The following is a 27,290-nucleotide window of genomic DNA, read 5'->3' as shown; positions in this document are numbered from 1 at the left end:
ATATTTTTAGTGCAAAATTTTAGGTGATGGCAAGATTTAAGGGTGCACCATTAAAAGAAGGAAGGAGGCAGCAGGCACAGCTTCTACATCAGCTATGCATACACCAACTGCAGTTACTTGGACACACTGCAAACTGAATGCAAACTGAACACAACTCCAACAAGATAGAAGCAAACATTCTGACCACTACAACATCATACTTCAAAGGTAAATATTAGCTAATAAATTCTGTTCCAACTTTTGCATACTTACATTTCTCAGTGACCAGTTTCTCTAGAATGAGTCCATAGAAACCCTCCAAGGAAGCTTTGAAGTGTGTTGTGCTGGCTTTGGTTTCTGGTTCAAATATCCTGGAAAAGAAAAAAAAAGCAGTCAGGTGGATCTGGTCTGGTTCAAGGAAAATCAGTTCATATCAACTAACTTTGGTTTCTGGTTCAAATATCATCTAATGGAAAATAAGCTATCAGCTAACTTTGGTATCTGGCTCAAATATCATGTAAAGGAAAAAAGTATCAGTCTTGCACCACTGAGAAACACTGACTGATAGAAGAAGTGTTCAGAAAACTTTACACCCACAATGACAACTGGAGCAAGGTTCTTCAAAGTAAGGGAGCCTCCCTGCACTATGCACTATAACTAAGCATGTATAACACCAATATAAGTATGGTTGGGTGGCCATTTTTGCTGTGATATCAAAGCACAGAGCACACCACCTCCTCGGTTTGGGTAACCCAAATCACCCGAGTCACCCGAGTCATGCAGAGAGCATTCAGTTGAGAACTGGGTGACCCGGGTAACCCAAGTCACTTAACTTAACGCACCCCTGGTCTCTGACATGGAAGCTGTGGCCATTCCAAGGAAAATCAGCAAAATACCTCATCAGGTCCCCCAACTAGCAGAGACAAAATGCCAGAGGCACCTCTGCTTAGGAGGATCCTGAGGAGGGATTGGAGCAATAGGACAAGATGCAGATATGAGACTGTGATTGGAGGAGCCCAATGGAGAAGAGAGAATGACAATATAAGCAGAAGGATTAGAGGTCAGAAACAAACACATAACTAACAAAACACATGTTTGAGTGCAGCTCACCTCTCCCACTCCTGAGCAGCCCACTCCTGACAGTCACCAAGTCAAAAGCAAGGTCAGCAGGGTTCCTGAGGGTCTGAACCATGAGGTGGGGGTGTCCCAGGATGGTCACCAGCTGGGATGCCTCAGACAGTGGAATGGAGATGTTTACAAAGTTATCCCATGAGTTCTCTGTGAGTTTGGCACCACAGGAGCAACACAACACATAGTCTGTGAGGAACAGCACCACCCAGGAACACCACCACTCACCAGTCAAAAATCATGGTCAGTACTCATTATCCTAAGAGACATTCTATTTTACCAGTCAAATACATAAAGTCACCCATGACACACCTTCAATCACCAGTCACCAGTCACACTCCTCAGTCACCACTCATCAATCAAGATCCTCATCATTACTCACTATCCTAAATGACATCCTAAGTCACCAGTCTACTCTGAAATTCTTAGTCACCAGTCTCCAGTCAATAGTCTGACATCCTTAGTCACCATTTTGACATTCCCAGACGTCAGTCATCAGTCCAGTGATTATTACTATGACTGTCACTTGAGACTCTCTTATGAACAGAATGCATGCATCAAAATGTCTTCATGTGAAACGTCACTTAGTGCAGAAAGGCATTAAAAACATTTTCAATTTACAGGAAAGATTCACATGTAAGAGCAGGAATCAAAGATGAACATGAACACGCTTTACAAAATACTGGAATGGTAGCAATGTTCCCTCCCACAGTAGGTTGACCAGGTAATGAATGTGTTACACAGGCTGTGATATCATTCCATACATACAGGAAATTCTTTACAAAAGAGAGGACTTTACTTTGGAGAATGCTTCACTAAATATAATGAGCTCATTACTCTCACTTCAAAAGCCAGTGAGGCTTATTTCGTGAAAAGACAAAGGCAAAAATTCTTTCATCTATTTAATTTACTTAAACTAAGATAGAAAATATATTCTGTCCTTTTTCAGTAACAATAAGAAACACTAGTCTTTAGTAATTCCTAGTGAAGGAGAGTCACTGCACTACTACTGGGACGACTCAACCACTAGAGGCGTCATGATTCCAGTTTTCATTTTCAATATTATGTTTCATTTTCAATGTTATCCTTGACTTGAATTATTGCTGACACATTTTTGTTTCCAGAAGGTTTAATACTCCGTTTTCCTGTTGATATGAAAAAAAAAAAAAACTGTTTGGGGAAAGTTTAATTAATATGGTGATAGAAAATATCTTAAATATATTTGAGGAAGTGTCAAGAACATTATGAGAGCACCAGTCAGCAGCCACATTAGAAGGGAAAGAGGCTCAGGGTGTGACTTCCAGATCACCTCGGCCTGCACTGACTGTAAATATAGCAGGATTTAAATCCCTACAAGACATTTAACCCTGTAAGACAACTATACTCTATTCAAGAAATTTATAAATACATTCCCTCCTACTAGGTGGTGGTATGTCAGGCTCTGGACTCATCTCTACTGGCTGATGACTTCCTGGACCATGGTGGAAGGTTTACCCTGAATTTGGTGACTTTCAGGCACTGTCTTCCACAGCCTCCCACAGCCCAAACACCTCGATAATTCCCTTATTAATTCTTACACCTCCATAATTTCTTCTTCTTGATATCTTTTCCCTAGTCTCTATAGAGTCATTGTTCTTGCCAGCTCTCCTCCAAGCATAGTCATATATATTTTCCTTTGACAATTGTTTCTGTCTCAAGTCCTCTCTTACACAGTCTATCCATATAAGGTTTAGTTTTCCTCTTGCTCTCCTGCCTTGCACCTCTATCTCCATCACACTTCTCCTTACATATGACTCTTTCCTTCTCTTCACATGGCTAAAACACTGCAGCTTTTTTTCCTGTGTCCTTTGAAATGTCTCCACTAGTTTTACATTTTCTTCATATCCAAGCTCCAAATTATTGACCATGTATCTATCTGTCCATCTGTCCATATACCAGGTTGGCAATCCCACACAGGGTGGCCCAGACAAAGCACCATCCACTCATACACACATCATTCACACTCTTAGTCCTATCAGCCCCTAATGGAGAGGCTATTCACCTAATATAGTATAAAATAACTATAACAATCTCAGTCCCACATAATCAGTTGGCTTGGTGCTTCAAACACAGAATATTAAACCAACAGGAATGAAGGAGTAAACGAGATGAAAAGATAATGATAAAAGATGTCTCTACTCTCTTCCTCCCTCAGGTCTTTACTTAGGGGATATAACAAGGATGACATGAGCAAAATCCTTAGGTTCAGTGATCAGGATAGGACAAGAAATAGTGGGTTCAAGCTTGATAAAGCTAGCTTTAAATGAGATACAAAGGAAAAAGTTTTCAAATATAGTGGTTGATGAATAGAATAGACTCAGTAATCTGGTTGTTAGTGCTGAGTCGTTAGGAAGCTTTAAAAGAAAACTAAACAAACTTGTGGATGGGGGAGATGGGTGGAAATAGGCAGGCATGTTTCATACAGGGATTTTCATGTTAAGGACTGATGGCTGCCTGCAGCTTCCCCTATTTTCTTATGGCTGTTAATGTCCTGTCAATATGGAGCTTTTAAAAGAAGACCAAATAAATTTAGGTATGAGGATGATAGGTAGAAATCAGAAGGCATTTCTAACAGGAAATGCCAATTGTGGGTTGACAGATTCTTGCAGCTTCCCTTGTATTCTTATGTTCCCATGTACTCATCCTCCATCCTCTTAAAGTTGTGAAGGAGTTCCTGCAGGCAAGACTCAGCATTGGGGGAGTCCATCTTATTCACCACAAGGAGTGCTGGCTTACTCAGCAGGTCAGGTGAATACAGCTCCAACTCCTGTGTGTACAGGTGTGGAGGAGTAACTACAAAGGAATATAAATGAAGGTAAAAGAGCAGCAGATTTCTTGGCCCTTATGAGACTTTGTGGTAAGGTACAAAGGAACAGGAAAAAAAGAGCAGCGGATTTCTTGGCCCTCATGACGATGCTTGTGATAAGGTACAAATTAACTCAAAAGAGGATAAAGAGTAGCAGATCTGTTGGCCTTTTTTTTTTTTTTTTTTGTGGGGAGGTGTTTGTCATAAACTACACTAATTAAAGTAAAGATGAAGACAGTGTGTGTGTGTGTGTGTGTGTGTGTGTGTGTGTGTGTGTGTGTGTGTGTGTGTGTGTGTGTGTGTGTGTGTTTGAGTGAAGGGTAAGTACATGACAGGCTGTCCCTGTGATGTCATGCCTTGGGGCATCATGCAGACTCTGAGACACTGGTCTGGAGACAGGATGTGGCAGGATGAATCAACCAGGAGAGGGTTTCACAGGAGATCACGCCTTTGTCAGGATTCACAGAAACATGAGTCTGACACGTTACCACTCAGGCCGAGGTGGTCATCATGACCTGAGTGGATTTTGGTCAACCGACTGTCCTGTCACTGCCACAAAGACTCAGTTTCCAACATGACTCAAACTTGGGATCACAAATTCACATCCATGCGTTTACCAGCAGGGTGTGTCTGACAACCCCAAGGAAGCCACAAGCCAGGCACTCATTGTAGGCTAGATGTCAACACTGTACAGAGTTTCCCCAAGTTATGGTGGAGTTCTGTTCCAACACCAAGTCATAAATTGACAAAAACAGAATCAAAACTAAAGCATTTTGTCCACATACAACCATAAATGCACAGAATCAGTATTAAGAGCACTAGCAAATAACTCTCCTATTAGTTAGAATGAGAGTAAAGCTGCCAATCAACACAACACAACAGCAAGTCAAAACTGTAAACACACAGACATCACATTCACACAAAGTTCCTCAGCCCCACACACCCCTGCAGGGCACTGGGCACCCACACACTCACCCTGTTGACCAGCATGACATTCTCGGTGGGTGAACAGTATGGGTGTTTGGGTGACAGCCGGAAGCTGTTGATGTCTACCACAAAGAGGAGGAAGTGTGTCCACTCCACGTGGCACAGGAAGCGGTGCCCCATCCCCATGTTGGAGTAGGCACCCTCGATGAGTCCCTGCAGATCAGTGATGGTCAGCCGCCGCATGTCACTGTACTTCACCACACCCAGGGTCGGCTGCAGCGTCATCGGAGGGTACAAAGTAGTTAGAAATTCAAATGATGAGTTATTTCAAGAAAGCAGCATAAAATTAGGCTTGTAATGTGCTGTTTTGTTTCTCTTCAGTTGATTTTGCATTTTGTGTTTGTCTGATATGTTGTATCTGTACTATTTTAATAATAATAATAATAATAATAATAATAATAATAATAATAATAATAATAATAATAATAATAATATATTTATCTATCTATCTATCTATCTATAGTTACAAGTTCCCAGTTAACCAAAGTTGGAATCAGGTCATAAGCTTGGGATGAATTGTGGCTGGCCAATGGAAATGTACATGCCAGGCCCAGGTGGGCTTAACCTAGGCACAGGCCGGAGGTAAAGCTGACAGACATTCTTGGTCGGCTGTAGTGAGCTGTGTTGTGCCTCTGCTTGGGACTGCTACACTCTATGCAGTGGATAAGTACAGTTTTCATGATACTTGTCTTGGTTTATTCAGTGAGAGCAGTTATGTTATTTAATGCTGTTTTGTGGTGGTGGTTTTGGTGAAGTGCTTTGTGGTTTGTCAGTGATTATCAACCATTGTGAGTTTATGGTGTATGTTATTATTTCCTGTTGGAGGGAGGAGTGTATTGGTGACAAGTGGAATAACAAGTGACTGTTGCTAGTCTAGTAGTGAATCATGAGAGTACTTGATCTGTTTGTCAGACTGCCGTGATGTAACATCTGCTGGCCTGTCTATCCTTTCATTTTTCAATAGGCAGCTTTGTTTGCTATAAATTGTTCATTATATTAAGGTAAAGTTTACAAGCACTTGACTTCCTTTTGCCCTTGACCTGAGTTATGCAATGGATGATGTTCTTGTCTTAAAGTGAACATAACAAACCTTGAGTCAGGTTATCCAAACTTACTTATTCACTTGGCCAACTGCCTCCATCTCACAATATTATCTATGCTGATAAGGAGAAATAATATGTAATAATAATAATAATAATGATGATAACAATAATAATAATAATCAATCTAAATAAAATTAAATTCATAAAATAAAATAAAATGTACTACTACTACTACTACTACTACTACTACTACTACTACTACTAATAATAATATATTTCATTGAATTATTTTTTTATATGCTTCTCCTGTCATTAATTCCTGTCTTCAGTTTTATTACATGGCACTAATGATGTTTCTGAAGCAATGACTTGTACCTAAAAGAGTACCTTCTACATAACTTTCATGAGCCCAAGACAGATTAGCAAAGTAGAGGCATGAAGAATATTCATAGTGAAGCTTGTCTAGTCTTGGGAATGGTTCTATGTTTCCTTGAGCAGGCTGTGACTCACAGGCAGGGATGAAAATGATGAATTGTGTGAACTATGGCAATACTTCTGCCCTGAAGTGTGGTGACACACACACAGACAGACATATTCATGGACAGAGAGAGAGAGAGAGAGAGAGAGAGAGAGAGAGAGAGAGAGAGAGAGAGAGAGAGAGAGAGAGAGAGAGAGAGAGAGAGAGAGAGAGAGAGAGAGAGAGAGAGAGAGAGAGAGAGAGAGAGAGAGAGAGAGAGAGAGAGAGAGAGAGAGTACATATAGAGAAGACATGAAACAGTATAAACTAAAGGCAATGAGCAGTGCAGTCAAAAAATCAAGCAAACATGAGGCAGAGCAAAGTGGAGATGATGTGAACAAGGAGAGAGAGGTGCAGAACACACAGGGGTAGCTGGCCACCTTGGGTCTGGCGCTGGAGATGGCCCACAGCAGTGTGGACTTTTTTTTTTTTTAATGTAGGAGGGACACTGGCCAAGGGCAACAAAAATCCAATAAAAAAAAAATGGCCACTGAAATGCCAGTCCCATAAAAGGATCAAAGCAGTAGTCAAAAATTGATGAATAAGTGTCTTGAAACCTCCCTCTTGAAGGAATTCAAGTCATAGGAAGGTGGAAATACAGAAGCAGGCAGGGAGTTCCAGAGTTTACCAGAGAAAGGGACGAATGATTGAGAATACTGGTTAACTCTTGCATTAGAGAGGTGGACAGAACAGGGGTGAGAGAAAGAAGAAAGTCTTGTGCAGCGAGGCTGTGGGAGGAAGGGAGGCATACAGTTAGCAAGATCAGAAGAGCAGTTAGCATGAAAATAGCAGTAGAAGACAGCTAGATATGCAACATTGTGGCGGTGAGAGAGAGGCTGAAGACAGTCAGTTAGAGGAGGGGAGTTGATGAGATGAAAAGCTTTTGATTCCACCCTGTCTAGAAGAGCAGTATGAGTGGAACCCCCCGGACATGTGAAGCATACCCCATACATGGACAGATAAGGCCCTTGTACAGAGTTAGCAGCTGAGGGATGAGAAAAACTGGCAGAGACGTCTCAGAATACCTAACTTCATAGAGGCTGTTTTAGCTAGAGATGACATGTGAAGTTTCCAGTTCAGATTATAAGTAAAGGACAGACCGAGGATGTTCAGTGTAGAAGAGGGGGGCAATTGAGTGTCACTGAAGAAAAGGGGATAGTTGTCTGGAAGGTTATGTCGAGTTGAAAGATGGAGGAATTGAGTTTTTGAGGCATTGAACAATACCAAGTTTGCTCTGCCCCAATCAGAAATTTTAGAAAGATCAGAAGTCAGGCGTTCTGTGGCTTCCCTGCGTGAAATGTTTACCTCCTGAAGGGTTGGACGTCTATGAAAAGATGTGGAAAAGTGCAGGGTGGTATCATCAGCGTAGGAGTGGATAGGACAAGAAGTTTGGTTTAGAAGATCATTAATGAATAATAAGAAGAGTGGGTGACAGGACAGAACCCTGAGGAACACCACTGTTCCTCAGGCTTCCCTAATGCTGTTGCCAGCGTTAGAGAAGCCCACCAGACCCACATCAGCCAACAGCTTCAGTTTCAGCTTCACAATGTGTCCCTGTGGATGCGAGAACATAGGAACATGAGAACACATCATCAAAAAGGGGTAGTGCAAGAAGCCAGCAGGTTTGTACATAGTTTTTCTCACCCCCACAGCTGCTAACTTTGCACAGGTGCCTTATCTGTCCATGCACAGAGTACATTTCGCATGTATGAGAGGAGGTTTCCATTTCAAGACACTTGTCCTCCAATTATTGATGATCCTTTTTGACCTCTCTTTAGGGACTGGCATTCTAGTGAGACTTTTTTTTTTCTTTTTAACCTTTTGTTGCTGTTGGCCAGTGTCCCACTTACATGAAAATCAATCAATCAATAAATAAATAAGCCAAGGAAGTGCCAGTGTTCCTGATGTCCCACCAGTACCCACCTGTCCCTTCTGCCCATTGTACTGGTTGCTGGGGTTGCTGCTCTGCCCACCTCAAGCCACCAACACCTTGTCTCCTGCACAGTTTATCTCACCTGAAAAAAAAAAAAAGGAAGAAAAGATAAAAATCACACCTTAACTTAGGGAAATATTTCTACTGATTACAGCTTAACCATCCTACACACACACACACATACACACATATACACTAACAACTGATTACTGAGTCCATTCCATTCATCCACCAGTCTATTTCAGAACCAATTCTTTCCTGTCAATAAAAAAAAATTTCTAACAAGAGATCAAAGAGAAAATAAAGACAGGGTGAAAAAGGAAAAGAGTGAGAGTGGCATTCTCACCCAGCAATTTCTGGTGCTGCTCGAGCCAGACGGTGGTGCCTGTAGGGACAGGAATGATCAGCTCAGCGCCAGCCTCCCCACAGATGCGATACTTGTAACTGTCCATGCCAGCTGCCCCAACCCACCGCTGGTCTGGCTGAGCCTTGCACAGCTTCAGCAAACTGTGGCCTGTGAGGGAAAGAGAGAGACAGAGAGAGCAGGGTAAGAGGGATGTGGTCTGTGAGATGGAGAGCAGGGTGAGAAGTGGTCTGTGAGAGGGAGAGCAGGGTGAGAAGTGGTCTGTGAGAGAGGGCAGTGTGAGAAGTGGTCTGTGAGAGGGAGAGCAGGGTGAGAAGTGGTCTATGAGAGGGAGAGCAGGATGAGAAGTGGTCTGTGAGAGGGAGAGCAGGGCAAGAAATGGTCTGTGAGAGGGAGAGCAGGGCAAGAAATGGTCTGTGAGAGGGAGAGCAGGGTGAGAAGTGGTCTGTGGGAGGGAGAGCAGGGTGAGAAGTGGTCTGTGAGAGGGAGAGCAGGGTGAGAAGTGGTCTGTGAGAAGGAGAGCAGGGTGAGAAGTGGTCTGTGAGAGGGAGAGCAGGGTGAGAAGTGGTCTGTGAGAGGGAGAGCAGGGTGAGAAGTGGTCTGTGAGAGGGAGAGGAGGGTGAGAAGTGGTCTGTGAGAGGGAGAGCAGGGTGAGAAGTGGTCTGTGTGAGGGAGAGCAGGGTGAGAAGTGGTCTGTGAGAGGGAGAGCAGGGTGAGAAGTGGTCTGTGTGAGGGAGAGCAGGGTGAGAAGTGGTCTGTGAGAGGGAGAGCAGGGTGAGAAGTGGTCTGTGAGAGGGAGAGCAGAATGAGAAGTGGTCTGTGAGAGGGAAACAGGGTGAGAAGTGGTCTATGAGAGGGAGAGCAGGGTGAGAAGTGGTCTGTGAGAGAGAGAGCAGGGTGAGAAGGAAGTTTGCAAGCCTCATTCCCTGTCATAACAGTGTTTAAATGCCAAGCCTCACTTCCTGTCATAACAAACATAATCTCTCTAAGTCACTTCCCAACACAACAGACACAGTGTCTCCATGCTTCACCTTCCTTCCCCTCCACATACACATCACCCCCTGCGCCTCCCACTCCCCCGAGGCGCGGCAGACCCATGCCCCCCGCTCCACCCCGCACGTGCAGCCGCAAAACATCCACAAACTTGCTGCGTACTCTCTTCATCTTGTCCCAGTGCTCACACCACCTGGATGGGAAAACAGCTTTAGGAAATTGTTATAGGTACATTCCTATATTTTCTGGAGCAAAGTAAAATATATTGTTATGGGTATCTTTCTACCTTCTCTGGAGTAAAAAAAAAAGGAAAAAAAAAGTAAAATCTATTTATTTATCTATATACAACAGCAGCAGCAGCAGCAGCAGCAGCAGCAATAATAATCTATCTATCTTTCTGTATACCAGACTGGTAATCACATATGTAGTGGCCCATACAAAGCAACACACACACACACACACACACACACACACACACACACACACACACACACACACACACACACACACACACACACATGGACTGCAAGAGAAGAAAACCCAGTTAAATCTGAGAGATGGAAGAGAAGGAACTGGTAAGGAAAATTATTACAATGGTCCAAGATGAGGAACAGGGACTGGAACGAGAAGTGGAAGAGGCACATAGAATTGGAAAATATAGTGAGGGAGGTAAAAGACCATTAAAAGTGAGAATGAGATCCCAAGTTGCAATACGGCAGATCCTAGTGAGAATCAGGAAGCTGGCTGAAAGTTCAGAATACAAAAATATTTGGGTAAAAAGAGATATGAACTTGGAAGAAAGGGAAAAAGAGCAGGACCTGAGAAATGAAGCTAAGGAAAAAAATGACAGAAGGACAGAGACTGAGAAGAGGAAATTTTATTGGAGGATACTAGATATGACACTGAGGAAATGGTATACTTGGGAAAGGGAACAAGTACTGAAAGAACCACAGCAGCAGACGGAGAAATTACAAGTGGTGGGGAAGCAGTACATTAAGAGTAATTTATACAAACATAGATGGGTTACTCTCAGGTGTACTGGAAGTGAGAGATTACCTGAAGGAAAGTAGACCAGATGTGTTGTGCCTAACAGAGACAAAGTTAAAAGAGGAAGTCCACTTAAGCTTTAAGGAGGAGAGATATAATTACTAGAGGAGAGATAGAGAAGGGAAAAGGAGAAGGAGGAGTACTGATAATACTTCGAGATGATATATATGTGGAAGAAGTGCAACGTGGAGATGGTATGGTGGAGGTGATAGGTATAACAATCAGGACTAGTGGAAGAGAGAGGAGGAGGATCATATTAACGTACGTGCCACAACACAAGGAAATGCAAAAGGAAGTGTTGAAGTGCCTAGACAACATGATAAGGAAGGACAGTAAAATACTACTAGTGGGAGACTTTAACCGCAAAAATGTCAGCTGGGAGGAGATGGAAGTTAATGGAAATGCTGGCCAGATGGAGTGAAGAAACGCTACAGTTAGCTATGTTGAATACAATGGACCGATGGGTGGAGGAATTTACAAGATACAGAGAGGAGGAGGAACCATCAATGCTAGACCTGGTGTTCAAAAAAAAAAAAAAAAAAAAAAAAAAAAAAAAAAAAAAAAAAAAAAAAAAAAACAGAGCCCTGTCCAAACATTAAATGCTTAATCCCAAAGGGAAAAAGTGACCATGTGGTGTTAGAAGTGGTACTGTAAGACTGGGAGGTTCTAGCATGTAAGGAGGATTATAAAAATGGGAGATTAAATCACGCAAAGACAAATTTTGCAGAGTTAAGAAAATTCTTTGGAAGGGACTTACGGAAGGCATGAGAGTGCAAGAGAAATATGAAACATTCTTGAAGAAGTACAATGAAGGTGTGCAGAAGTATGTACCTATATAAAAAGTAAGGAGGAACAAACATATTTGGTATAATGCCAGATGTGCATAAGCTAAGAAGAGAAAGGATATAGCTTGGAAAAACTGAAGAAGCAAAAAAAAAATGAAAAGAATAGAAAGCAGTATAAGGAGGCAAGGAATAAATATTTTAGAATAAGAAGAGAGGAGGAGAAACAACTTGAAAAGGATGTGGTAAAGAAATGTGAAGAAGACCCCAAGCTTTTTTTTACAAGTATATTAATGGAAAGATGATAAACAGAGAGACCATTGACAAGATAGTAAAGGGAGAAAGGATATATCAAACAGTGGAAGAGATGAGTGAAATTATGAATGAGAGTTTTAGGTCTGTGTTCAATGTGGAAGCAAATTTTATAGAACCAAATGAGGAAGTGTGGTGGGAAGGGTTACAAAAAGTCTTGGTGCAAAAACATGAAATTGGCAAATTGTTATGAGAGTTGCATGTCAGGAAAGCATTGGGGCTTGATGAAGTATCAGGCTGGACACTAAAGGAATGTAGAGAACAAGTGGTGGAGCCAATTTGGGATGTGATTAACAGCTCACTGATAGAGGGAAAAGTACCAAAAGAGTGGAAGAGAGCAAATATAGTGTCAATACACAAAGGAGGAAAGAGGACTGAGCCACTAAATTATAGACTGGTGTTGGTAGCTAGTGTTATAGGCAAGATCTGTGAAATAAAGATCAAAGAAAAGTGAGTGAAATACTTGGAAAAGAACAAAGTTATAACAAATAGACAATTTGGTTTCAGAAGAGGAAGGTCATGTGTACCAAATTTACAGAGTTTCTATACAAGAGTAATAGATGAAGTACAAAACAGAGATGGGTGGGTAGATGTAGTGTGCTTGGACATCAAAAAACTTTTGATAAAGTTCTGCATAAAAGATTATTGTGGAAGAAGAAACATATAGGAGGACTGAGAGGGAAGAAGAGTCAGTGTTTGAGGGGCATCAAGAAGAACAGTCTTCCACATAGAACTGTGAATATCTGGAATTGCTTAAATGAAGAGGTTGTTAGAGCACCAAACATGCAGAAATTTAAGGAAATGCTGGATAAATATAGCTATGGAGACAGGACACTATGAGCCCTGCTCAAACCCTATATTACACACACACACACACACACACACACATCACTCACACTCTTAGCCCAGCCAGCCCGTGGTGGAAAGGGACAGTTTCATGGACCATCCTACTACACCCCAGGAGGTTAGGTATAGCACAGCTGGCCATATATCTTTTTACTTGTCCTAAGAACAAGCAAAAGGTTTATACAGTTCAGTTCCCTTACCATCTAATAATGCAGTAAGTAATGCTTTTTGGCTGATTACTATCTCAGAAATAATACCAAATTCCATAACTAGTTGGGTCTATAGTTGTGAAAAGGACAAACTAATACCCTGAGTTCTCTTAACTGACATGATGTTCTAGGGACTTGTGGTGAGGCCAGACACGTGAAGGTGTCTTGGCCTCCAGTCTGAGCAGCCACTCTCTCTTCCTTCACAGAAGACCTGCTTTTGACACCAGCGTACAAACACCACTCCACTCCAACACTCGGACAGCCTCACCTATGGTCTGACCCTTTTATCCTCAACATTTGGGTATTGTCCTTTCTGGGGATTTCCCGTCCTGTGGTGCTGCTAAACTTTACCAACACATACCTTATGTCAGATACTTACTACTACAACATTAAATGGAGTTGTAGCATATATACACTGTAATGATATAAAAAAGTAAGTTAATGTAATATATGTCTATTTTTTAGTGAGAACTGCATTGTGTTTTGCAAACACCACAATACTTGGCAACGTTTCCTCCAGGTGTTGTCACGTTTCTTTGAGTGACTCAGAAAGTCTGTCAGAGTGACCTGTCAATCCACTGGTCACTTCCTCTCACACAGCATGTGAAAAAAGAGAGAGAGAGAGAGAGAGAGAGAGAGAGAGAGAGAGAGAGAGAGAGAGAGAGAGAGAGAGAGAGAGAGAGAGAGAGAGAGAGAGAGAGAGAGAGAGAGAGAGAGAGAGAGAGAGAAAGTTGGAAGCAAGGTTATCTCTGACACTTAGGGTCTAATCTGGTAATTTGCCCATTAAAAAGTCTGGCAGTGCCACAGGCTGGGAAATTCCCAGAAAGGACAACACATAAACACTCAGGATGAAATGGTCCGACCCTAATTAAGCCACAATGTACTCACTGAGGCCTGTAGGGCAGTTAAACCACTCAGTGGTATCTTAGTCTTAGTGTGTATCATCCAGAGTAAATGTATTGTTTCTATAACCAAGGACTCTATCCCATAGCAGGAGTTTTCCCACATGGTACACAAAGCTACACCAATATCACCCTCTTGCTCACCTCATATCTTTAAGAGGATGAGGTGCAGACAAGAGCCGTGTCTGCTAACACTGCCACACGCTGCATCGTGGGAGCAGACCAGCTCAGGCTTGATGCACAGACAGCAGACTGGACTAAGCTTTTCTCCTCACTCCCTTGCTCTTGAATGCCTGTAATAATAATGTATGCTTTAATTAACTCTTTCAATAATAATTCAAAGCTTTAAGTACAATACATAATGGGAGCAAACAAGCTGAGGCTTAATGTGCAGACAGCAGACTGGACTCAGCTTTCTTGCTTATTCCCTGGCTCTTGAATACCTGTAATAATAACATGTGCATTAATCAACTCCTTCAACATCAATTCCAAACACTAAACACACTGCATTATCACATTACAAAACATCTGGATTAGTACATACTACTGGACTAAGCTTTCTTCCTCACTCCTTTGCTCCTGAGTGTCTGTAATACTGTAATAATGTAATAATATGTACAGTAAAATCCCTCTCATCCGGCAGCTTTAAGTATCCGGCACATTTTTCCCCAAGCCTTAAAATCAATAAAAAATCAAGGTGTACTCATAAAATCAATTAAAATTCCCGCGCGAGGCATACTTTGTCCCCTCGCCACCAGAGAGCACTGCTTCACGCCACCCGCGGCCCACTACACTGTGTTTACTCAGTGACTCAGACCCGCGTGTGCACTGTTTATCGCCTGATGCCTTCATCATGCCTAAAGTTGTAGAAAAGAGGAAACGTGTTGTGCTTACACTTAAGCAGCTGATCAGATCAGCTGCTGATTAAGATCAGCTGATCTTTGTTATGGTAGGATGCGTGAGTGTAGGGTGGTGATTGTGTACATAATTTCACTTCTATTCAAGTATCCAGTAATATTCAAGTATCTGGCATGTCGGCGGTCCCGTTGATGCCGGATAAGAGGGATTTTACTGTACCTTAATTAGCTCTCAGCTCCAACCACTTAGGGCACTGTGGACAATCTCTGCAAGCATCAACAAGGAAAGAAAAGAGTAGATTTCAAAGTTATATCCAGTATGATGTTTAGAACTGGCTGTCACAAACAAGACAAAAAGAACTTGAAAATACATTTATAATATTTAGATGTGACTGTCACAAGGTAGAGAAAAAACAGAATGGATTTTCACATTTCTAACCAGTATAATGTTTAGATGAGGCTCTCACAGGATAAACAAAAGAATGAAAGCAATAGATTTGTAGTTTTCTGGCCAATATAATATTTAGTAGTGGGTGTCAGAAGAAAGAGAAAGGAATTAAAATAATGTATTTTCACATTTCTATTAGGTATAATGTTTAGATGTGGCTGTCACAAGGAAGACAAAAAGACTAAAAAATAGATATTTAAATTTGTATCCAGCACATTATAACATTCAGCTGTGGCTCTCTCAAGGAAGGGAAAAAAATAATGAATAGATTTTCACATTTCTGGCCAGTATAATGTTTGGAAGTGGGTGTCAAACAAAATAGAATGTCTCAGGGAAGAAAAATATGTTGAATACCAGTGAAGGGTGAATGGAGTGAAGGAATACAGGAATGGGCATGGGGAGGATCAAACACACCATGCAATTTGTCATGTAGAAAGACTGGCAGGAAACAAGATGACTACACCCCACATTAATCAACTCTTTCAACAGCAGTTCACATGCACTGTATGTAGTCATTGCATGCATCCACAATGTAGAGAAAAACAATTTTTTAAGTGAATACATCCTCAAATTCCTAGCCAGTATAATGCTTAGATAAAGCTGTCACAAGACAGAGAAAAGAATTAAATAGATTACCAAATTCCTAGCCAATATAATGTTTAGATAAAGCTGTCACAAGAGAGAGAAAAGAATGAAATAGATTATCAAATTCCTAGCAAGTATAATATTTAGATAAAGATGTCAGGAGAGAGAAAAGAGTTTCACATTTGTAGCCAGTGTAATGTTTAAATGTGGCTGTCACAAGAAAGAGAAAAGAATTACAGGAATAGATTTTCACATTTATAGCCAGTATAGTGTTTAGATGTGGCTCTCATAAGCAACAGAAAAAAATTAAAAGATGCTAAATAACAGAAAAGAGTTAATGGTACAAAGAAATATAGGAGTGGTCAAGAGCAGAATCAAAGACAGCCTTCTAATTCATCACACTGAAAGAATGGCAGGAAGTAGGATGACCATTAGGCACACTGTTAAAAGCATTCTTCTCTCATCAGGATTATTTTCAAAGATCACAGAGATGATTAGCTGGGTTCAATATTTTTTTCTCTCTTTATCTATCATTAGGATCATGACATAAGCAAAAACATTAAAAATCAGGATGGGTTGAAGCCCCAAGAATAGTAAGAGAGAGGAGTGAGCCTCTTAACATAGCAACTGTTTACCAGCAGCAAGTATTGTAGATACGGGATGAGAGATGAGGGTTGTGGCCTGGCTGTAACGGTGTGTGGCACATGAGCCTCAGTCCTACCCAGAGATCAGTCACCATGAACCATGAGCTCTTAACGTAAGGGAGTGGCTGGCTGGACAGCAAGATAACTCCTCAAAACCCTAATAACTTCCAGCAGCACCAGCGCACGACCCTGGGCAAATAACAGTGAAAGACAGGGAAATGTGAGTGATTATTAGAGACAAGTGATCTCCTTGGAAGGAAGTTATCACCCACAGGGATCAGTTTTGCCCCTAATTATGTTTGCAACATATATGAATGACATGAATGATGAATCAGTAAAAGTTTCTTTGCCTACAATGCTAAACTCATGAGACAAGTGAGTGTACAGGACAATTGTGAAATACTGCAACACCTTAATAAAAATTGGAAATGGAGCTGCACATGAGAAATAGAATTCAATGTCAACAAATTCAGTGTAATGGAGTTTGGAAAGAGCAAGCAAAGGATTTCAAGGGAATATAAACTTGAAGGAGAGATTATACAGAAATCAAAGTCAGGGAGATCTCTAGGAGTATTCGTATCAGACAACACGTCACCTGAGAAACACATAAATAAAATTGTTGGAGAGACTTACAAGCTAATGAGAAAAAAACAAGAGTGGCATTTATCCACATGGATGAAGAAAGGGTAAAGAAAGTGACCATCACTCTGATGAGGCCAAGGCTGGAACATGCAGCAACAGTGTGCTCACAAAGCACAACAAATAACATCCAAGTAGCTTTCAAATAACATCCAAGTAGCTTTCAAAGAAAACATTACTAATTCCTTGGATCCCACACATTACTTTTAACTTATGCTTGGCCTTTCTCCACTAAAATACAGATAAACTGATTTTTTAAAGAATCCAGCATTTATTTTTCCTGTGCACATACATTAGCTGCCCATCATAACATTCCACTGTGCTGCCAGGCTGCCTCACTCACCTGGCATGGCAGTACTGAAGCAGAGATGCAGCACTGGCAACTCATACCACCAGGGTGCAGGACCCAGCCAGGAGGGACCCACATTCACCATAAGTGCCCAAAATTTCTTAATCCTCTTCCCAGCAACACAAAATCTCTTCCCCTCCCCAGCAACACAAAATCTCTTCCTCTTGCCAGCAACACAAAATCTCTTCCTCCTCCTGTACAGCAATACAAAACCTTCTCCTCCTCCTCCTCCTGTAATACCACCTTAGTTAATAAGATCCTAATTTTAAGCGTATATTTATCACATTTTATTTTTATCATATTCAGTACAATATAAATTTAGTCCTAACTGGATTATTAATAAACCATTTATGATTATTATTTGTCAATGCATCAGTGTAGCATCAAAACATTACTACACCCTGCCTGCTCATGTTTGTTATCAACAAGGAACACAGGTCAGTCCTTTGCTCTGCCAACATTACTTCCATGGACTGCCATACCTGCACATTTGACAGAGAGAGAGAGAGAGAGAGAGAGAGAGAGAGAGAGAGAGAGAGAGAGAGAGAGAGAGAGAGAGAGAGAGAGAGAGAGAGAGAGAGAGAGAGAGAGAGAGAGAGAGAGAGAGAGAGAGAGAGAGTTAGGTTAGTTTAGAAAGCCAAATTCCAGTGATTTTTGCTTCTCCATACGAAAATTTAAATTTCTTTCTCGTGGCTGTTAGACGGTTCACGTTTTCTAATAATACTGTTGTGCCCACCCCTCACTCCGGGCGGGCGTCTTATCCACACGGGCACAGATCAAGAAACTTGAGCAGCGGGGCCTCAAATGAGTCACACTATAAACGCCGGGACAACACACACACACACACACAGAGCTTAAGAGCATCGCAGAGGATTGCAACTGAACTGACAGCATCGCGGGGACAGACATCACTCAATCATCGATTGGAGAGAGCACACATCCCCCTGGATAGCTCCACCGTTCCTCGCTGCCTCCTCACTCTCACGGCTACCTGCCAAGCACCGGAGAGGCAGAAGCTCACTGAGCACACATTCTGGACCGGATAGACAGCGATAAAGGCGCCACTGTGTACCGGAGCTCTCCCTGACCGGTGAGAGCTCGCCCGGTGGGCGTCTCGCCATCCTCTCCCTTCCCTCTCCTTGCTCCCAGCCCCCTACATAGCCAGACCACGGTGAGCGGACCCAAGACGTCCCCGAGAGTGACCCTCGGGGGCTAGGGTGGACCCGCTGGATCTGACCTTGTAGGCTGCTGGGTTAGCCTCCTTCTTTATCTCATCTTACCATTTCCTTTTCCCTCCCTCAGAGGAAAACTGGATAGGGTTAGGTCGCGGGGCAGGGCCATTGCGACGGCTTCTAGGAGCCGGGTGGCTAAACTGCCCCTGCATAGGCAGGCATCTTCATTTATCTTTCCATTTTTAGCTGTGGTATTTTGTCGGGCTACTGCCCCCTTATAGGATTATTCTTCCCATGTAAGCATTTTTTCATTCTGGAACAATGCCTAGAGTTAAAATAAAATCCCCAAACAGCAAGGACCCGAGAAGAACCAGCTGCCTCTTGGAAATACTCTCAAAGAATGGTGTATACATTACCAAGTTGATTCCATTATCGGACGGCTATAGTATAATCACGGGCTCAGAAGACGAACAAGACAAGATTTTCAAGCAAAAGACCGAAAACGAACTCAAAGGTGAAGGCTTTCAAACTATCACACCACCAGAACTCAAGGCAAGCAGATCTGTAATTATTCCAAGCACTGAAAATCACATCTACAAGAACAATGAAGCAGACATCCTTGAAGAAATCTATCAGAATAACACCTGGACCACGAATAGTATCGATTCTATTTTCAAATTCCCAAACTCAAGGACATTGAAAATTACATTCAAAGAGACTTCATATGCCAAGAAAGCCCAGACAGATGGCCTAAGACTATTTCAGATGAGCATCCCTCACTATAATATAAAACAAGAAGTATTTTACAATATCACCACTTGCTTCAGATGCTACGAATTAGAAGATCATTTCACAAACCAATGCAAAAAGCCAACAGACTACAAAATCTGTTCAGAATGTTCTTCCACCTCCCACACCTGGCGTGAATGTCTAAGCCTCAACAAAAAGTGCCTGAATTGCCAAGGAGCCCATCGCACCTTAGCAGCCAAATGCCCCATGCGGAAGGACATCATAAAAAATAAGAGAACAAACAGCAAGCAAAGCACAGCCACATACAGCCAAATTACAAAACAACAATTACAAACCCCCTCAAGCCAACAACCTAATACATCCTCACCAAACACACCACAACTAAGTAACGAAATGTATGCCAAAATCTACACCTGCATCATGCACGCCCACATGCACAACCTGGGTGAACCTGGAAGCTACAACACTGAGCTAAACAACATGCTAGCTATGAACAGCTTGCCACAAATAAAAGCTCCTCCTAACCCTCCTTCTGCCAAAATAATAAACAAACTTCCTCAAGTAAACAGCACCTCACACACCCCAAATACCAATGACACAAACAACCTTCAGAATAATACTCCTGCACCACAATCCAACCAAAATGAAGAGTCAGTGCAGACAGACAACACAGCAGAAGAAGAAGCACATAAACCTCACCCAAGCAGCTCAATAAAACACAAATCAGACAGACATAGATCAAGATCTAGGAAACGAGGAAACACTAAAAATAAAATAAAGTCTACAGACATTGGACTAACAATCTTCACCCCAGAGAGCATTGGCCTTCCAGAATCAACCCTATCAGGAGATGAAATATTCGAGCTAATTTCAAACAAAACCTTCACTGCAAAAATAGAAAGCTATGACATAGACTATTTCAGAGTAATTGAAGCAATTAAAGATGAAAAAATAGAATACGTAAACTGCTTCAAAACAATTGCTGATGATCTGTACAAAAAACTAAGACCAGGGAGAGAAATGTTGCGTTCACCTCCAGACAGACAAGAAAAAATCAGGAAAAACTCACAATAGTTCATCATGTTAAACAACACTATAAAAGTACTCCAACATAATGTACTACACTGGAGAAAGCGTAAATTGGAACTTAGCAATACATACAGAGAACTAAACCCAGATATAATTCTGATAAACAGCCACTGCCAAACAAACAACACCCACATTAAAATCCCTGGCTACAGATGCTACCAAAAAAACACACTACAGACAGCAAGTGACGGAACAGCCATAGCAATAAAACATAATATCAAACACAAAGTCACCTCTGACTTCATATCTGACATAATAGCAATTCAAGTAGAAACACTCACAGGCCTGATAACTATAAGTACATTATACCAACCACCAAGTAGGGATTACATACCAACCCCCGATTTTACAAAACTCTTCAGAAAAAGACAGCCAGTTTACATGATAGCAGACTTAAATGCAAACCACCCTCTTTTTGGCTACAATCACACAAATACAAAGGGAAACCAGCTTCAAAAAATGATAGACAATAGACTAATCCAACATGTCGGCCCTCACTTCCCGACCTTTTTTACTAGAAACCGAAGAACAAATCCAGACATAATCTTGTCAAACAACAGCACCTACCATAACTACCACATTACTCAGGGACCCATAACCACCAGTGATCACATCCCCATCATCATGACTATATCCTCCTCACCAATTCTTATTCCATCACCAGCAAGGAAAAACCTCAAAAAAGCAAACTGGGAAAATTTCAGCGAAGAAATTAACAACAACATGACAATTCCAAATCTTCAAGAAGCAAGTCTAGAAGAAATAGACCAAGAAATAGAAAAATGGTACAAAGTCACAAAAGATGCAATAGCCAATCACATACCCACAACTCACTTTAAGCAACTGCCTTCCCCAACACACAGTCACAACACAAAAAAGATTATAATCAGTTACAATACGATGAGACAACATGCAGAAACACACGGATGGACAAACCAACACTACACACACTACAAAATTCTACGTACAATTTTACAAGATACTATGACTCGAGAGGCAAATGAAAGTTGGAGCAACACAATAAAAAAGACAGCAGATGTTTACCGCGACCCAAAAACATTCTGGAAAAAAATCAAACTACTCTGCGGAGAATCAGAGCCTGAACCACATTACATACTTAATGGTAACAACAAAAAACTATATACACCAATTTCACAAGAAATAGAGCACAGAAAAATCTGGGAAAAGGTTTTTGGAGACGAAACCTCAGACACAGAATCAGACTCAAACACTGAAGATGATAATGACGAAAACAGACCTGATGTGCACGCCTTCCTAAGGGATAACTCATACAGAATAACCCCATTTAACACCGCAGACTACTCCCGCCTAAATACCACACCATTAGACCAAGAAATAACTCCTGAAGACGTGAACCATACAATAAAACAAAGTAAGAACACAGCCCCAGGCTATAGTAATATAAATAAAATAATTTTAAACAAATTGCCCACAAAAGCAATACAATCGCTAACAAATATATTCAATGCTTCACTTTCATCAGGGTATTTTCCCGATATTTGGAAAAAATCAATAATAAAACTTATTCCTAAAGCTGGCAAGAACCCACATAAACCAGAAAATTATAGACCCATATCCTTACTCGAAGTGCCTGGAAAAATCTTTGAGAGAATCATCAATTCAAGGATCAAACAATTTATGGAATTGCACAATAAATACAACAATAATCAATTCGGATTCAGAGCAAACAGGGGTACACACCAAGCACTTGCATTAATAACCGAACAAATAGCACAAAACAAAAGTGATAAAGGACATTGTCAAGTAGTTCTCAGGGATATCTCGAAGGCTTTCGATAAAGTATGGCACTTAGGGTTAAAATATAAATTGCTACAACTAAACATCCCAATCACCATAGAAAAACTCCTTTGTGATTTCCTGGACGATAGATCAGCACAGATTAAAATAAAAAACTACACAGGGCAAATAATACACTTACATTCAGGAGTGCCACAAGGCAGCGTATTATCACCTACACTCTTTACCATATATACCAGTGACATTCCTCAACCAAGACATGGAATCAACATAGCATATGCAGACGACATCACGCAGATAACAGGTTACCCAGGAAAATCCAAAAACATGATTAAACTCATAATAGAAAGAGAAATAAAGACTGTAAATGAATTTGAGAGAAAATGGAAAATCAAGACAAATATCAACAAATTTACCCCACTACACATAGCCAGCAAAACAAAGACACCATTGAATATAGACGGGAAGATTATACAATTCTGTGAAGAAGGAACAAGCCTAGGCCTCACAATATCAAATGCCTATATTTCCCATGTAAAAAAGAGAAAAGTAAAAGCAGATGTTGCCCTAAATAAACTATACAGGCTAAAAGGACTCCCAGATAAAATAAAAACTCACTTGGTTAAAGCATTAATTATACCCATACTGCAGTACCCACCTGTTCCCCTACATGCAGTGAGCGACAGCCAACTTAGCATACTGCAAAAAGTACAAAACAAAGCTCTGAGATTCGCCACAAACCAATATTATCCATACACAATGACTACCGAAGAAATACATATGCACACCAATACTAAGCCACTAAACATTTTTCTACAGGAACAAGCACAAAAAATCTGGCTATCCTTGGAACGCATGCAAAACGACACCTACCTAAAACTTATAGAAAATAAAACACACATACAAAAATATCATAGATTCTACCCCAGTAGCTTAGAAAAAATACAACAACCAATCTCACCTAAATACAAATAATATCAAAATCAACTGCCTCAGACCCACTCCCAGTAATACACACCAACAAGTGCTTACTCGGTGGGATATGCGCGCGTTCCCAGGACTCTCCACTTCCATTCCGCGCCCTGAGTCGCCGGGACGGGACGTGTAGTCAGTTCAGTGTGGTTGGGAACGGTCCCACAACGTATATCTTTCCCCGTCTCGGCGAGGGGTTTGGCTCCGGTCGATGCTTGCTGCAGCCGGCTGCGGGGAAGGGAGATATCACATGGGTGCTGCGGTGTAGGGAAATTCTCCACTGAGAAACCTAACTCATCAAGCTCGCGTCACACTTACTCTACTCTGCGCCCTGAGTTGTCGGGGAATACAAAAAAAAAAAAAAAATAAAAAAAAAAAATAAAAAAAAATAGAAATTATCCATACAAACAACAGACACACGAATACTCACATTAATACATGAAACAACATAGACATTTGCAATACACTACTCACACGACAATGAGTTACAGCGTAGTACCACACTTGCACGAACAAGTACACAGATACACTTATAACACCTCCACTCACACAAGCACATCCCAGACAACAAAAGCAACCTTCTAGGCTGGGGAGTCTAAACCTAGATACATAAATGAAGAAGCGAGCCACACAAACCAACATTATGTAGTCACAAAAATAGCAACGTGGTTTGCCCACAAACTTTTATCTCTTACTTTCCTTCTTTTATTTCTTACCTTTTCCTTCAGCAATAAACACTCTTAAATTACTTCACCCATCTTTACTTTACTTAGTTCAGTTCAGTTCACACACACACACACACGAGGCCGGGGCACAGCCGGGGCACAAGGGAAAACACGGGCACTACTTCCTAGGTTTATCGACAAATCCTCCGCAAGTACACTGCTTTACAAGTTTACAGGGACACCACAAGTCTCCCAGGGCACGACAGGCACTCAACAGGCAGGGAAACACGTACAAAGCAGGCAGGCACAAGCTGGCCTCCTCTCTGGCCACGCGTCTCCCCTCTCTCCCTGTTCCCGCCTCTCCCAGTGTTGCCAACTCCACAGTGCTGCCACCCATACCCCTGGTGTAACAATACCGAAAAAAAGAGATTGAGACGTGTCTCAATTCTGTTTTCATCTGACAGATACACTGGGTTCAGTTAAGTTGGGCTAGGCTAGATTAGGCTAGATTAGGCTTACAAAAATTTCGTTCTTTAATTTAATTGGTCATTCATTTTATATATATCATTATTTTATTTATTAATTTTATGTAAGAGAGTCATTGATCAATGGCAACGAGAGGCAGAGAGTTAACTCTTGCAATTGAGAGGAGGACAGAATAGTGGTGATTGATTGAGAATACTGGTTAACTCTTGCATTAGAAAGGTGGACAGAATAGGGGTGAGAGAAAGAAGAAAGTCTTGTGCATGTGCTTGTGATAGCGAGAGAGAGGCTGAAGACAGTCAGAGAGAGAGAGAGAGAGAGAGAGAGAGAGAGAGAGAGAGAGAGAGAGAGAGAGAGAGAGAGAGAGAGAGAGAGAGAGAGAGAAAGGGGGGGAGGGTAGGAAGAGGAGGAGGAGGAGGAGGAAAATAAGAAGAAAACATGCCCCGGGTCTATCATTTTTGTGAGTGACTTTTACCAGACAATGGTATGAAAAATTAGTTATCAATTTTTCCAACTAGTAGTACCTTATTGATTCACCTCTCACCTACCTGATAATAATAGTAATAACAATAGTAACAATAATGATAATAATAATAATAATAATAATAATAATAATAATAATAATAATAATGACAATAATAATAATGATAATAATGATAATAATAATGATAATAATAATAATAATAATAATAATATAATGATAATAATAATAATAATAATAATAATAATAATAATAATAATAATAATAATAATAATATTTTTTTGTATTTTCACTAAAAAAATATTAATGTATTATGGTATGTATACAATGGAAACACACACACACACACACACACACACACACACACACACACACACACACATAACAACAACAACAACAACAACAAAAACAACAATAAAATGCAATGAAAATATGCTACTACTACTACTACTATTACTACAAAATAATGAATATATATATATATATATATATATATATATATATATATATATATATATATATATATATATATATATATATATATATATATATATAATTTTTTTTTCTCTCAAACAAAATAAATAAACAAACAAACAAGTAAGTAAAAAGAATAATAATAAATTTTCTTTGTTTGTTTGTTTACTGTGGTTGAAGTGACGTGGGATTTCAAGGGTGTTTTTAAGGTTCTAGTGTTAGATTAACACAATTTCTACTTTCCAAAGGCCCTAGTTGAAGTTACAAGGGCTTTTTATGGGTGTTTTTAAGATTCTAGAGACAGATTAACAATATTTCTGTATTACTAACAGGAGAAACACTCTTGAGAACCCTGCTAACTGTATTTAAAAGGCTGTATTTCTGTGGTTTTCAAGGGTGTTTTTAAGGTTCTAGTGACAGATTAACAACATTTCTGCATTACTGACATGAGAAACATCCTTGAGAACCCTGCTACCTGTATTTAAAAGGTTGTAGTTGAAGTTACTGTGGTTTTCAAGGGTGTTTTTAAGGTTGTAGTGACAGATTAACAATATTTCTACATTCCTAAAGGGAGAAGCACTCTTTAAAAGGCTCTATTTGAAGTTATTGGAATTTAAAGCACAAAAAAATAAATATATAATAAAAATAATCATAAAAACACTCCCAAACACACCCAAACAACATTTCTACATTCCAAACACCCTAGATGAGGTTACAAAGATTTTTTTTAAGGGTGTTTTTAAGATTGTAGTGACAGATTAACAATATTTCAGCATTGGAGACTTCAATGTTTTTCAGTATGGCGTCGCAACTGCTCGTGATCGGTCTTGTCTCTTTCGTTTGGAGTTATTTCTGATTTTTGGTATGCGCGTTTTTTAGCGGAGAGACAATTCTTCATTTCTGAGTTTTGGTTTAATTGTTTTGCCCTAAAAACACGAAAAAATTATATTGAAAATGTACGGAAATCACTTTTTTTTTCTCTCTTCCATTTTCTCTTTTCTTTTTCCGCTCAAGCGACACGTTCCAGAGGCAGCTCAACACAAAGTGACAGGGAGAGAGAGAAAGGGAGAGAGAGAGAGAGAGAGAGGGAGAGGGAGTGGACGAGGCGGTGTATTGCAAGTCTTAATAAAAAGAGAAAGTTTTGTGTGTGTGTGTGTGTGTGTGTGTGTGTGTGTGTGTGTGTGTGTGTGTGACCATGCTCGTGCTACACAAGGGAGAGTGAAGGAGTGGGGGGATGAGGGAGTGTGGTGGGGGGCGTGGTGGGGGGCTGGGTGAAGAGAGTGGTGAGGGTAACACAATAATGCGTGCTGCACTGTACAGAGGGGTCGCCGCCCCCAGCCAGTCCCCCCTCCGCCACACACACACCGCTCCGCCCCGCCGCCCTCGCGGGACCGCGCCAGCTGCAGGCGCGTCTTGATGGTGCGCAGCATCTGTGGCCGTGCGGGCGTGCTGAGGCCGCCCGCCAGGCCGCGCAGGGCGTGCTCTGAGCAAGATGCGGGCAAGGTCTTGTATCCTGTCTCGGGGCTGTGCAGGCTGCGGGGCGCCGGGGAGCGGGACTGACGGCTCCGCGGCTCCTCCCTGCTGCCCTCCAGGCGCGCCTCCTCCAGCTTGGCGCCCGTGAACAGCGCCGCCAGCATGCTCATGTTGGCCTCGTGTGCCGCTCGCACCCTGCCCAGGTCGCCGCCGCCCGTCTCCTGCCCGTAGAGAGTGAGGGGGCGCAGCGCGTCGTCCAGCGCGGCATGGCGCCCCCCGCTGAGCAGGGCGTGGTGCGGGAGTGGGGCAGGGCCGCGCAGGAGCGGGCTGGGGCGGGGCTGGACTGGTCCTCCTCGTGGCGGGGGTCCTCGTGGAGCGGCGCGCTGCTCTGCTCGGAGCCCGAGCTCTCCTCGCAGCCCGGGCTGGCCTCCTTGCCTGACGTGGTGCCCGAAATGGCCCCGGAGTCCTGGGAGTCTGAGGAGCGCTCCCCATTGGCCAGGGTGGCCCTAGCAGCCGCCCCACCGCCGCGCCCCCCTGCCGCCG

At 41.7% G+C, this 27,290-nt stretch overlaps 1 protein-coding gene across 10 annotated transcripts in view; it reads right to left on the bottom strand.

Annotated features, from left to right (window-relative positions):
• The window catches only part of LOC135098150 (GTP-binding protein 10-like), a 187,094-nt gene that overhangs the window by 16,551 nt on the left and 143,253 nt on the right, over positions 1-27,290 (bottom strand). Inside the window, exons 5-10 of one of the 10 annotated variants that reach the window (XM_064000370.1) lie at positions 14,032-14,180; positions 8,779-8,946; positions 8,423-8,514; positions 6,864-8,053; positions 4,928-5,152; positions 3,000-3,913 (exon numbers count right to left, since the gene is read on the bottom strand). In XM_064000370.1, coding sequence (XP_063856440.1) covers positions 3,770-3,913; positions 4,928-5,152; positions 6,864-7,007 — 513 coding nt within the window. In that variant the 5' untranslated portion in view covers positions 7,008-8,053; positions 8,423-8,514; positions 8,779-8,946; positions 14,032-14,180 and the 3' untranslated portion in view covers positions 3,000-3,769. The other 9 variants (XM_064000368.1, XM_064000371.1, XM_064000374.1 and 6 more) reach the window with 9 other exon arrangements.

This window comes from Scylla paramamosain, unplaced genomic scaffold (assembly GCF_035594125.1).
Source record: "Scylla paramamosain isolate STU-SP2022 unplaced genomic scaffold, ASM3559412v1 Contig47, whole genome shotgun sequence".
NCBI classification, from domain to species: domain Eukaryota; kingdom Metazoa; phylum Arthropoda; class Malacostraca; order Decapoda; family Portunidae; genus Scylla; species Scylla paramamosain.
Note: the sequence above shows the minus strand (reverse complement) of the source record. Positions and strands in the feature narration are given on the sequence as shown.